This window comes from Liolophura sinensis, chromosome 8 (genome assembly GCF_032854445.1).
Source record: "Liolophura sinensis isolate JHLJ2023 chromosome 8, CUHK_Ljap_v2, whole genome shotgun sequence".
NCBI lineage: Eukaryota > Metazoa > Mollusca > Polyplacophora > Chitonida > Chitonidae > Liolophura > Liolophura sinensis.
Window position 1 is genome coordinate 28,218,165 of NC_088302.1, and position 14,887 is coordinate 28,233,051.

General features: G+C 38.1%; 1 protein-coding gene across 1 annotated transcript; it reads left to right on the plus strand.

The window, feature by feature from the left end:
* The first annotated feature begins 3,924 nt into the window (after window positions 1-3,924).
* LOC135473382 (centrosomal protein POC5-like) lies at window positions 3,925-14,016 on the plus strand. Its single transcript, XM_064753233.1, has 10 exons — window positions 3,925-4,045; window positions 4,954-5,061; window positions 5,727-5,964; window positions 6,337-6,513; window positions 7,800-7,984; window positions 8,309-8,379; window positions 8,690-8,888; window positions 10,658-10,837; window positions 12,491-12,659; window positions 13,814-14,016. Exons 2-10 carry the CDS (start codon window positions 4,981-4,983, stop codon window positions 14,014-14,016), a joined length of 1,503 nt encoding a protein of 500 aa, XP_064609303.1. The 5' UTR covers window positions 3,925-4,045; window positions 4,954-4,980.
* Window positions 14,017-14,887: the final 871 nt, after the last annotated feature.

The following is a 14,887-nucleotide window of genomic DNA, read 5'->3' on the forward strand; positions in this document are numbered from 1 at the left end:
AGCTGTATACTGGTACATGTACCGATCCATGTGTTATGATATTTATGATGACAGTTATTTTATACCCAGCTTTTGTTTTCCATTGTCCTGTATCTGTGATGTCAGTTGGATTCTCATACATTCTCATACATTTATGTCTGTAGCCCTGCAGCATTGGAGTGTGTTAACATTTATAGCCTTGAGAGCCTTGTACTGTGCTGTCCAGCGTATTTAATTTTGCTACATGGAGTTTCCAGATGTGTTTTAGTCAGTTGAGAGAAGTTCAATTATCATGTAGATGTATCATAAACATATGTCATTTGTATGAATTGTCTGATTATTTTACTTTGTAAAAAGTGCCAAAATTGTATATAAAGTAATGAAAGAGCTGAAGAATAGTGTGTATGGATAATGTTAAGAGCTGAAGAATAATTTTGTGTAGATAAAGTTAAGAGCTGAAGAATAATGTGTGTAGATAAAGTTAAAAGCTGAAGAATAATGTGTGTAGATAAAGTTAAAAGCTGAAGAATAATGTGTGTAGATAAAGTTAAGAGCTGAAGAATAATGTGTGTAGATAAAGTTAAGAGCTGAAGAATAATGTGTGTAGATAAAGTTAAGAGCTGAAGAGTAATGTGTGTAGATAATGTGTGTAGATAAAGTTAAGAGCTGAAGAATAGTGTGTATGGACAAAGTTAAGAGCTGAAGAATAATGTGTGTAGATAAATTTATGTGCTGAAGAATAATGTGTGTAGATAAAGTTAAAAGCTGGAGAATAATGTGTGTAGATAATGTGTGTAGATAAAGTTAAGAGCTGAAGAATAATATGTGTAGATAAATTTATGTGCTGAAGAATAATGTGTGTAGATAAAGTTAAAAGCTGAAGAATAATGTGTGTAGATAAAGTTAAGAGCTGAAGAGTAATGTGTGTAGATAAAGTTATGTGCTGAAGAATAATGTGTGTAGATAAAGTTAAGAGCTGAAGAATAGTGTGTATGGACAAAGTTAAGAGCTGAAGAATAATGTGTGTAGATAAATTTATGTGCTGAAGAATAATGTGTGTAGATAAAGTTAAAAGCTGGAGAATAATGTGTGTAGATAATGTGTGTAGATAAAGTTAAGAGCTGAAGAATAATATGTGTAGATTAAGTTAAGAGCTGAAGAATAACGTGTGTTGCTAAAGTGAAGAGCTGAAGAAGAATGGGTGTAGATAATGTGTGTAGATAAAGTTCTGTGCTGAAGAATAATGTGTGTAGATAAAAGTTATGTGCTGAAGAATAATATGTGTAGATAAAGTTGTTATTTCTTTGTGTACATGCAGTTTTTATGGCTTAGTGCACTTTCAATTTCTGATGATATTAAGTGAATGTAGACAAGTATTAGATAGATGCTGTATATACCAGTATTAGGAAGTACATTGATGTTCATGTACATACACTGTACAGTGTATATATGTACACCAATATAAGAATGATATAAATTTACCAAGACCAGGCATACATGTAGAAATACACACACTGATATCAGACATAAGTATATTGGTACCAGTATCAGTGGTACATATACTGCTTTCAGACATACAATTTAAGTTTTCCAAGTTTATGTACATGTATGAACACATTGTACACAACATAATGTGTACAAGACCAGATGTGTGTACAAATGTACACTCGTATTTATTTTGAGAACATGATGTGAGTTCCAAACATCGGTAATAACATACGTAAGTTAGTATATATAGCAGTGCCAGGTGCAGGTAAGCATGTCGGAGCCGACGCAGATACATTTACATTTGTCCCACAAATAAGTAGACATGTAGGCTGCATTTCTACCAGTGTCAGAAGTAAGCATGCCAGTTCCAGATTTGAATATAAACAACATCTGCTGGAAGTGGAGTACGGGTATAGGAAATTTCTCTTTTATGGTATATCTTTTTATACATTAATAAATTGATGCTTGTCTATGTCAGTATAATTTTGTAGGTCTTATTAGACAATAACATGAAAGCAGTCAGTTCTAGGGAACAGTATCATTGTTTTGTACAAAACAAGAAAATATGATTTTCAGCATGTGTAAAAATTAAAATATTTTCATGGGCATTGAAGCGTGAAAGCTTAGCAATTAACAGACGTTAATATTAATTTCAGTTTTTATGGTATACATACCTTGGTTCAGGATCTACCAACACCTCATACGTCTACAAATTATGCATTTACATGAATAAAAAAAAAATAATAAGATGCACTGTTTTCTGCGTTATGTTTTTTTTCTTATGTTCTGTTTTTGTTCATTAACCAACATTGTGTATCGGTCCATTAGATTAGGCATTAACACTGCCTGTCTGCAGACATAAAGAGCTACACCAGTGTTAAGACATCTGTGTTTTAAAAACAGGCAAAATGGTGAAGATTGCGATTGGCCTCGAAGTCTATGACACTGAATTATGTCATGTGACTGAGTTTTGTGTCAAGATGGTTATTGAATCACCCTAATCCCTCAACATTTTCGCATGAAAAAGAACAAGTTTCAGTCCAATTTATGTACATTTTTTTTAATTTGATTTTGGAGACAAATCTACAATGGTTTGATTGACCAACTTTAGGGCTTGACACAAAGTATGATTTTGGTATAATGCCTTCAGAATATGCTGGAATAAATCACCTTGCAAACATTTGAAAAGGTTTAAGAATTACACCACCCGCACGTATGATATGCCTGCTAATGATATCAATAACTATGATATTTGGTTTGGTTTGTGAATTTGGAAAGTAAATGCGGAGAATAACATGATGCAAAGCTTTGCAGTTTGTGGAGAATTAGAAGACACACAAGAAGAGTGCCATTTTTTGTAGCTCTGATTACCTTTACACATAGTAAGACTTTACCACATGTAACACATGAATTGTCACTGACCTGCAGAAAATATAAGACTATTGGTTGAAAGCAAGTGATCTCCAACATGTCCAGCGGTGGAATTTCATGTAAAACCAGTGACCTCCTAATGGTCAAATGAGAGCGTGGCTCAGTTGGTTAGCACACTAGCGAAGCGAAATGTCCCAGGAGTCTCTCACCAATGCAGTCGCTGTGAGTTCAAGTCCAGCTCATGCTGGCTTCCTCTCCGGTTGTACGTGGGAAGGTCTGCCAGCAACCTGCGGATGGTCGTGGGTTTCCCCCTGGCTCTGCCTGGTTTCCCCCCACTATAATGCTGGCTGCTGTCGTATAAGTGAAATATTCTTGAGTACGGCGTAAAACACCAATCAAATAAATAAATAAATCAATTAAATGCAAGCCTTTGGTCATTTTGATTCATAGCTTTAAAGGGCCCAAGGACTGCGAAAAATTTTTGGGACTTTCCTGACCTAAACTAATGTTTCGTGTATTGTATAGCGATTGAAAGTCATCTTAATGACTTGTGGCCTTGATGTACTCAAACTCTGGAGATTTTTTTGTTTGTTTGTTTGTTTTATGCTATGCTGAAGAATACCCCACTTCAATAACAGCAGTCAGCTTTATGGGTGGAGTTAATTAAATTTATCTGATTGTTGTTTTAAAGAAGTACTCAAGAATTTTTGACTTGTAAAATGGCAGTCAGTTTTTATGGGTGGTAGAGACTGGAAGATGTTGTAATATTAATTTGATATCAGAATTCCCAGTCATTTATACTGAAACCACAAGTGTTGACAATCCATGATAGAACGAAACTGACAAAAAGCAAGCAGCATGTAAAGATCGTATTAATTTGAATGCTTCACCCAAAGAAAACAAAACAAAACAAAAACAAAAAACAAAAAAAAAATCTTATTATGACTTGACCGAGCCTGGATTCGAACCGTTTATTTGTAAGTAGCTCACATTTCGACATCCAATCCTAACATTGGTTACATGTGGGTTCAGCCAACCACAAGACGCCTTTCAGCTACTGGATGAGTCTTTGAACGTTGTTTACATCGTGAGTGGCGGTGAATTTGACAGTTGACTAGACGGGAAGATATTAATTAATGATTAAAACTGGCTTCGCACTGTTTGCTCGACAGGAAGGCATAGAAAAATTAGCGTCTCAAGGAAAAAGGTATTTACTTTTATGCAGGGAGTATTATTGATTTTCGTGTGAAATGATAAAACGGGAAGCGGCAAACGTGTCCCTGCACGTCACAACAACAACAACAACACAAGTTTGCAAGTACACGTACGACTGACCGATGTTAAAGCTGATAGATTTTGTCGTCCTATTATGATTTCCGTTTTCAGGGGACGAAACGAAACTATTCGAGAATAAGGTAATGAATCTGTTAAATTAAATAATTCATAAACATAACGAAAATCGTTAGCTCGCCCAAGTCTCAGATTACACGTTCTTCCCAGGGTACGTTAACACATTCCACAGTAAGACTACGGCACACGTCAGTTTAAAGACACTCGCTGGTCTGTATACTGTACGCTTTCTACACTGCAATAATTGAATGTCTTGATTAACAAACATGACATAGTATTCATTTAATTGGTGTTTTATGCCGTACCGGTACTCAAGAAACGCACAACCATCTGCAGGTTACTGGCAGACCTGCTCAAGTACAGATGGAGAGGAAGCCAGCATAATCTGGACTTTCAAGAACACAGCGTCCAGATTAGTATAGAGACTCTGACATGACAGAGTGGCTGCTTGTTTTAAAATTATGCACAGCCAAGCATATAGGCTAATTAATTGTTACAGTCAGAGTACCATATACTTGAAAATGTGACGAGTGAGGTCACGTTTTCAGAATTGTTTAGAGCCAGCTTATGCCAGATCCCTTGTATCTTTAAATTCAACAAAAAAAGCATACATTATCAATCTTCATTATTGCTTCTTTTGGATGGGCTGTATTTAATTTCTAGCATTGAATGATATCAAATGATGTCAAATTAATTGTTCTCTGTATACCACTGGATACAGTGGATGTAGACCCGTACTTACAGGTATTTGTATTTCACCTTCAGGTACCCCATATATAGCGCTTGAGGAAGATGTCATCTGTGGGAGATCAGGACAGTATCCCAGCCCTGCCGTCAGATTCCCCAGGCAGCTCCGTGTCTTCTCACTTCCAGGTCAGTAGTAGTCCTTGACAGGGCATGAGGCCTCTTCTTGTATAACCATTCGTGAACCAACTTGCAACTTGTCATTGAAAAAATCATGCAACAACCTGAGTCATGAAAAACAGTTTACCATGTACAAGTCTTCCGATACAGGTTCATGAATGCTTTACTGGGATGAAGTTGTCATTCATTGGTTTTTGAGACTTCAAAATAAAAATGATGACCTTAAATTGTCCCTAGGTCATAGATGACGTTTGTTTCATTGTTGTATAATTTCAGACACATCATAAATGAGTGTTATGTATTGTATCTACTTCCATACTGATTTACAGTCTGTAGTAACATGATACAAGGAATGCATGGACATTTCACAAGTGCATCTCTTATCGGATGACTTCAATTTTTGTTGATTGTTTTTGTTGGTAATCAATGTGAAAAGTTTAAAATGTCAAACAGTTTGACCCCTGCTTTAACTGTTTACATGTCTGCGAGGCACACTTGTGAACACTATAGACATGTGGTTGTAAGTAATAATATGCAAAGTTCCTAACATGTTAGTTCCTCTAAAGTTCCTCTTGTTAGTAAATGCTGTTGAAAAACCAAATAGTACTTATTTTTTCTGCTGTAGTAAAAGTTATACATACAAGTTTACAGTATTTCTTATGTACTGTTCACAGGAGGAGTATGATGAATTGCTCAAGTATGCTGTTGTGATGCCCAATTATAACCCTCACACCCTGGCTGGGACATCTGAGGATCAAGGGACATCTCAGCCTCAGCCTAGACCCCAGACACAGGCTCCGCCCCAGCTCCAACCCCAACCCCAGGCCCCACCCCAGTTCCTGGACACCATCATAACAATCAGCTCCCAAGCTGATGCTTTCCAGGACAGAAGCCATGACTCCCAAGCTACAGGTGTGGACCTAACTTGGGTTAAATTATATAACAGTTACACTCCTATATTCAGTTTATAACTAGGAAACTCATGCTGGCTTCCTCTCTGGCGGTATTTGGGAAGGTCTGGCAACAACCTGTAGTTGGTTGTGGGTTTCCACCGAGCTCTGCCCGGTTTCCTCCCACCATAATGCTGGCCTCCGTCGTATGAGTGAAATATTCTTGAGTACGGCGTAAAACACCAGTCAGATAAAATAAATATAACTAGGAAATGCTTATGATTTATGTCGTTTCTCCTGTTATATGTACATTTGCACTGATTGTATGCATCATTGTTTATTTTCATGTGTGGAGGATCATATAAATGTGAAGTTAACGCTTGTTGAATTTCAGATACACTAGTAGATGTGAGTCAAGGGTCCAGCGCTCAGAGAGTGGGCAGTGCTCAGAAGAGCCCAGTCATGAGGGACATCTTCCCTGAACTGACAGATGACGATGTTTATACTAGACCAGAGAGCCTCAGTGCAGAGCAAGATAGAATTCATGACAGTCGGCACAGTGCACAGCAGGGTAAGAGCTTTTTCCTGGACTGTCTCAAAACTAGGTTCAGATAGAATTGATTTAAGTTAAGGCCGTCGGCTGACTTCATTGGTGATGTGATTGGGACGACATAAGCCTTGAGAAATGGCTAACTTTACAGTTGGAAGCAGGCTCCCATTTTGATGGATTAAGACATATACAGTTACCTGGGGTGCATGATACAAGTGGCACATATTATACTGGGTGGTCTGGTGGCTAGAAAGCTTGCAAACCCAAACTTAAACAGGGAATTGACATATTCTCCCACTCTCACTGCTTGTGAGTCTTTACATGTAGGTACAATAAGAGGTCTATGATGAGTCTAATTTTAATCTTCCACTGACATGGTGTGCCTATCTGTACATCACCCATATGTGAGAAAGTTCGTCAGTAACTTGCCAAAGGCTGGTGGTTTATATCAGGCACTCAAGTTTCATTCGTCAATGATTTTTCCTGGCATTGTTGTATAATTTTTGTAAAATTCTTGATTATGGCATCAAGAAAATATCACATAAATACAAAAGTGCACATTCTCATACCCACTGTAATAACCAGTGCCATAGACATAATTCTGCTGCTACAATGTATATGTGGGTATTATGCGGTTACTTGCCAGCTGTAATACCAGATCCCATGTTAATCTTCAACTAGTTCACACTGAATCATTCATTCACTTACTCTCTCTGTGTTAGACCTTAAAATATAGGGGTCACAGAATCATTAAAATTCTCTATCCAAGAGTTTGTCAAAAAATTTCTGCTTGAAATGAGTGTTGAGGGCCCTCATTGGCTTGTTGGATAAAGCATTGCTCTCACAATAGCCAATGAACAATGAGTATGCCTGGTTAATGCAGCTCTGCTTTATTTGTGGCTACAAGTGAGGAGCCACTGGACAGTACATTGTGTACAGTTTCATGATAGTTTTTCAAGAACTAATCACTCTGTTGTACAACCTGTACATTGTGGACAATTTTCACCAGATACATGTAATCACCCTGCTTTTAATACTAAGTTGTGAAGTGTTAAATGATTTGCAGTAAATGTCATACTAGTACCTGACATGATCATTAAAAGCTATTTACCAAGTCCAGCTTGTAGTGATATGGGATGGCTTCTTCTCAGCTCTGCTTGGTTTCCTCCACCCATAAATCCAGCCACTGTCATGGGAGTGAAATATTCTTGAAAATGGCATCTGCAATGAAATAAATTAGCCTATTATTAGAGCCTAGTTTGGGAGAAATCATTGTGAATTCTTTCATATGTGTGATTATGTTTCAGGAAAGTCCAACACCTCCCACTCCAGACAATACTACAGTCCCCATCTGGGTCACTCTGTTAGCACCGATTCTGATGTGCCAGAAGATGTCAGACATGTGGTTTTCTCAGCCACCATTGATCCAGATCTCAACCGAATGGAGAACCTGCTAGATCAGTGGTGTACAGATTTGAAGAGAAATGTTTTGGTGAGGTCTTTGTAGACTTCTTGTGGTTTTGCATTGCTACGCCATAAATGTAAACCACTCGAGCTTTTTTCCAAGAATAATTGTTTTATTTTCCCTGATTTCCTCCCATCTTAATGCTGGCCACCATTGTACATGTATAAGTGAAATATTCTTAAGTACAGCAAAAAAAAAAACAACAACAAAAAAAAAAAAACACAATCCAATAAATAAATATGTCTTAATTTGTTGGGTAGAAGGGAAACATAAGAAATTCTAATTAATCCTATGCTTTGAGTAATATATTCGCTTTTATTTCTAGTTAATTGTATGCTTTGGAATTTGTAGGCTGAATATGGGCAGTCCAAGATACAGTTAGTGGAGATCAACCGCATTGCGTTACAAAAAGAGAAAGAAAGGTGAGTAAATGATAAATGAAGAGTGGAGTATAGAGTAAACAAAGAGAGGAGCATCTACTTATCTGGTCTCAATGGCAAACTCTTCCATTGGTTCTTGCATCTGGGCAGAGTAATTAAGTAAAATGCAGTTAGGTGGATTTATGCATAAATTCAAATACACATAGATGTACATGTATAAGATGTAATTTCATTTCACATCTAGCAACCTAAAATGCAGGTAAATGATTTTGACATCATTTATATTAAATAGTCCTATTCAAAAAGAAAGCCAGGTGGCTAATTTGCTTTGTCTGCATTACATATGCTTTAGGCATGCCGCTGATCTGGAGAAGGTGAAGAATGACATGGAGAACCTGAAGGAGTTGTTGCACACATACGAGCAGTCTGTGGAAAGGAAAGACCAAGTCATTGCCAACTTGACAAATGCTCTTCAGAAAAACAGAGAAAAGATGGAAATGATGAAGAAATTTAATGAGTGGAAACTGAGGCTCAGTGATTCTGGCAGAGAGGTAATGATGAAAATATTGAGCTCTGTGGATATCTGTGAAGTGAAGTATATTATGGCCAGTTACACCTATGCAAAAGGCACATTTTCAGGTCATTTTACATGATGTACACATACATTGTGTATGTAACGCTGAATGAATGTGATGATTTGTGGGTAAAATACACACTCCAACATTCTTCTTTTCTATTGGAAGAAAATGCCAATCTTGGTGGTAAAATGTAGGACAATTGTACAGCAGTTGTCTCCCCTTAACTGTTGTGCATGACATGGTTGATTTCTGAAGGATTTATGGATTATGTACTCATTTGTTAGGTAAGCATCCCAGATTTTAAACATGTTAAAGAGGCCATACGAGAATTTTTGGCTATGAGACAATACTGCAGATCCTGTCAAATTCTTTTTATTGTTTTAAAATACTCCAAATAAATACGAGGGGCCTCCGTAGCTCAGTCGGTTAGCGCGCTAGCGCAGCATAATGACCCAGAAGCCTCTCACCAATGCGATTGCTGTGAGTTCAAGTCCAGTTCATGCTTGCTTCCTCTCTGGCCGTAAGTGGAAAGGTCTTCCAGCAACCTGCGGATGGTCATGGGTTTCCGCCAGACTTTGCCTCGTTTCCTCCCACCATAATGCTGGCCGCCATCGTATAAGTGAAATATTCTTGAGTACGGCCTAAAATACCAATCAAATAAATAAATAATACCATATAAATACGATTCACAAAATGTCATATCAGACTTGTCTGCGCACATGTTACCGTTCCTAAAATTTATGAAGGGTGTCGCATTATAACTTAAAAACTGTTTTATAATTAGTACAGGTATAAGTCTATTTTTGGCTGTTATGCAATAATTTGAGCTATTCTTAAAAAATAAAATTTGATTTGATTGAATATTTGAACAAATATGAATTGTTGGCCAAAAATCTCCAGTATAACCTCTGCGATATGCAAAAACAGATTGAAAGATTTTGCTGAGACTGTACATTCTGCTGATCTGAGTTCTAGTACAAGAGGAGGCTGTCAGTACATGTAAATCACCTGGTGGTTACCAGCATTAAATTTGTCATAGATATTCTGTGTACCGTAGTCTCTGTTATTGTCAGTAATCCTTAACTTAAGCACATATCTGTGGATTCCATGATGCCTTTGGAAAGCTTGTTTTAGGCTTAACATTAACACTTTGCAAGGAATAAGGGATTTATAGTGTGCATGAGGAACAACTTGTTCACACTGACTCTCGTATTGTACAAGTATATACGGTAATTCTTCAACCTTTTCACATGTTTGCTAGGTTTTTCATCAAGCATATTCTGTTGACTGATCAAATAATACTTTTTATGAAGCCCTGAAACTGGACAATCCAACCAATATATGTTTGTTTCTAAAATCATATTGAAAATGTGCATAAATTGCACTGAAAGATGCTCTTTCCATTGCCTACAGGTTGAGGTACATATATATTTATAAAGCTGTGTTCATATTTGTCGTATTTCTTCAAAAAATTTGACAAGTGGTATGAAAAGAGAACATGTCTGTGTCTTAGGTCGCATTTAAGAGATGCGAAGTCAAATGCTAGACTTAGAAAAAATGTCGCATGTTCTGTTTTCTTTCCAATAGATGACTTTGACTAATTGATGAATTTTGTGAATATGGCTTTAATAATATAAACTAGAAGAGATTCACAGCTGGATATTGTTTGAAGCAGACTTTACCATTATGCTTGCTTAGATCTGGTATAAAAATAAACCTCATCTACTGTATATGTATTGCAGGCATTTGCTAGTAATCTGGCCAAGTTGCATTACCAGAGGAAGTTGTGTCAGAAGGTTTGGGCGGGCTGGCACTCTGTCATAGAGTCCAGCTGGAAGCAGAGGGTGGAAAAGGCGTGTCAAGCCAAAGCCCAGGAAGTCTGCCTCAACCTCACAAATGAGTACGAAGCTCGTATAGCTGCGGTAAGTATCATGTTTATGTGCCCTTTCAGAATTATTATTCAAAAGATTTCTTGGTATGGGAGGGACAGTGCCCTTTCGGAATTATTATTCAAAAGATTTCTTGGTTTGGGAGGGACAGTGCCCTTTCGGAATTATTATTCAAAAGATTTCTTGGTATGGGAGTGACAGTGCCCTTTCAGAATTATTATTCAAAGATTTCTTGGTATGGGAGGGACAGTGCCCTTTCGGAATTATTATTCAAAAGATTTCTTGGTATGGGAGGGACAGTGCCCTTTCAGAATTATTATTCAAAAGATTTCTTGGTTTGGGAGGGACAGTGCCCTTTCAGAATTATTATTCAAAAGATTTCATTTTTTGGGAGGGACAATGCCCTTTCAGAATTATTATTCAAAAGATTTCTTGGTATGGGAGGGACAGTGCCCTTTCAGAATTATTATTCAAAAGATTTCTTGGTTTGGGAGGGACAGTGCCCTTCAGAATTATTATTCAAAGGATTTCTTGGTATGGGAGGGACAGTGCCCTTTCAGAATTATTATTCAAAAGATTTCTTGGTTTGGGAGGGACAGTGCCCTTTCAGAATTATTATTCAAAAGATTTCTTGGTTTGGGAGGGACAGTGCCCTTTCAGAATTATTATTCAAAAGATTTCTTGGTTTGGGAGGGACAGTGCCCTTTCAGAATTATTATTCAAAAGATTTCTTGGTTTGGGAGGGACAGTGCCCTTTCAGAATTATTATTCAAAAGATTTCTTGGTTTGGGAGGGACAGTTCGAGATCTGTTGGCATTACTTGTTTAACTTTATTAGCGATACTTTTAATGTGTACAGCTTTTTAAGTTTTTTTTTAATGATTGCAATTTTGGTTATTGCATTTTGGCACAATAAATAATTTGATTTAGAACAGAGGAGTGTGTTGACAGGATTTCAGAAAAGTGGAAAAAATGAAAAAGACAACAATGGACACTCATTAAAGAATGGTTACTGCTCTGCACATCATATTGTGAACTGCATTTACATTTGCTTAATCAGTTTCATGATGATCAAAATAGGCATTGGTGGTACCTCTTAATATACATGAAAAATGTTATGTGTACAAGCTGGCCCAAACTTATCAGTACTGATCAGATAGGTCATGTGAGGGGTTTTGTAGGAATTTTGTTGGATATCATCGCAAAATGAAGTGTTTCACCTGTTATTTGCCCCTAGACGTACTACTCACATACATGTAAGAGCAAAATAATCTGTTTATGTTAACACTGGTCCTGAAAACAAGTGCATGTAATATTAGTTACATAGTTAGTCAGTGATAGGATACGAAAATATATGGTGTCCATAATCCTCATGTTGGACGAGGTGTGAGAAACCCAGTATGAGGATTATAGACCCCAGATATTGCGTGTCCTATCACTGAGTCTCCATGTCACAGATTTATCCTACAAAGACACATCAATTAAGTGCAAAAGACCGATGTATAGATGAATCACTTCAGCGATGTGAACATCATTGGACTCCAACAAAGGGAGATAACCTACTCAGCAGCTACATTTGACGTCGTCTGCATGATTCGAGAATATATCTGTACCCACGTGACTGTTGTTGTCCAATGAAAAGCGGATTATTTTGTCTGATGCGGGATAAATGTCTGTATGTTTGTAGTTAAGTGAGGCTTTAGAGGCAGCCAGGGCTGAGGTAACCCAACTTCACAAGGAGAGAGATCGCTTTGAGGAGCAGATGAAGAAAGCGTTCATGCGAGGTGTGTGCGCTCTTAATGTGGAAGCCATGACCATATTCCAGGGTGGCGAAGAAGACTCACAAAATGGAGTGGGTAAGTAAGCTTGGCATAAATCTTCAATCAAATAAACTGTGGATATTGGGTTCAATCCTGGATCAAGTCATACATATGACGTTAACATCGGTAATCTTAGTACATGTACATGTACTACCTTGCCTGGGATTCAACACAACAGGAATAGGCCAAGTACTGGTGGGCCCGGTGTCAGTATAATATCGATGGGTGGTACATCGTTTGTGGTGTCTGTGGCATGGCGTTCAGCTTGCTCCAAGGTGACACTGTCATGGTGTGACTGAAATAATGTTCAAAGCAACATTAAACCCAAACCAACACTCAACGCCCGTATTGTTGTAGGCTGACTATTGTTCGCTGTGCCTATGTCATGTGACGGTTTCGTTCTGTTGTGCATGCTTTCAGCGAATGGTGTTCTTTGTGTAGTTTTTCCCACCTGTTGGCTGTCCGTGTAGTCTTGTCTTGTGTGCGAGACTAAACATTCTTGTTTACCCACAGCCGTTGTCTTTGTGTTCTGTCCCGGTGTACTTCCTCGGGAGGAGTGAATATGTTTTATCAAACTGGCGCAAGACCATACAAGTTAGCAAGCATGTTAACAACAGAGTACTTGTACATATGTACTGTAGCAGACTGCAGGGCTACTTTTATATCGGACAAAGTGTAATTCAAGCCAGAACAGATTAAGGTGTAAGGTGATGAATGGATGCCACATGCTTGATGACCCCCCCCCCCCCCCCACCCCACCCCCTTATTCAGCTTAAAAGAATGAACATTAAACATACATGTATGAAGAAATGTCAGACATCCGGTGGACCTTCAAGTAACGATATTTATTAGGACTGGTCAAATCATTCTTCTTCACTGACAGTTTGAAAAGGTTTGTATAATTATACCATCTTAGGTATACTCTGGTGAATAAACATTTATCCATGGCTAGCTTTGAGGCAAAGGTTAATTATAAAAATTACTATAGGGTTTTGAAATGTTTCTAGAACGTATTTCATCAGAAATTCTGACAACACAGGTTTGCTTGTATTTATGCACACTTATTTATTTGAACTAAAAAGTGACAGTGAAATTTAGCCAAATTTACCTGCCTCATTGTGTAATTGGCAATATTTTCATGTTGTCATGTTTTTAATGCATATCGTCCTTTTTTTGTGTGTGTGGAGCAGATGAGGCTAGCCCTACTGAGGACATATCGTGTAACTTTGAGAGCAGTTTACCTTGTAAGGATTATGGCCATCAGAAGTCCATTCCCAAAGAGCCAGCACCCAGACCAGACAGGGAGGTGCCCCAGCGCAGTAAACCCCCACCCAGAAGCACAGGGGTGACCTCACAGACAACAACAGCCAGATCAACAGTGAGTGTACAGTGATCTCCTCTCGTGTAGGTTATAATACTATGGAGTATGTTGGCAAAACACCAAATTGTGTGTTGTGAGATATTCACATGGCGAAATTTATTTATTTATCTGATTGGTGTTTTTTTACGCGGTACTCAAGAATATTTCACTTATACGACGGCGGCTAGCATTATGATGGGGGGGGGGGAGGAAACCAGGCTGACAGACCTTTCCACGTACGGCCGGAGAGGAAGCTGCATTGGTGAGAGACTGCTGGGTCATTACGCAGCGCCAGCGTGCTAACCAACTGAGCCACTTGGCAAAAGTTTGTAGGCAAAAAAAAAGTACACAAGGGAAATTTATAGACCAATTACTTTGTCTTTCATGCAAGCATGTGGTGTGTTTTCAACAGTTTAGATTCTTCTTGTAAAGAGGTATGGTTTATCTGGTTGGTATGGATGATTTCCTTTGGTCCACTTCCATGGCATGAGCATTACTTTGTCAGGCGTGGGAAATATCAACTGTTGCAGAGCTTTGTTCAGAACAACATGCAGCCTTCAGGACCTTACTCTCCATTTATCATTAGTACATTAAATACATTGGAAACCAGGAACAAGTTCATCACTGACGGATGGATGGATGGATGGATGGATGGATGGATGGGTGGGAGTCATTTTGACATCATGGTTGAAGTATGTAGACATATAATATTGCGACTTCAGACACAGTGAAAAGAAACCATATTTGGATTTGTATGCCATCAATCTCCTCAGCTGTGCAGACATTTACACTTGTGAGCTAATAGACAGAATATAAACAGAAGTGAATAAATCTGTATTTTAAAACAGATTTGCAAAGAGGGAATAGTGAAACGTCCAGAGAGTTTCTCTGAAGCCACTGTGTA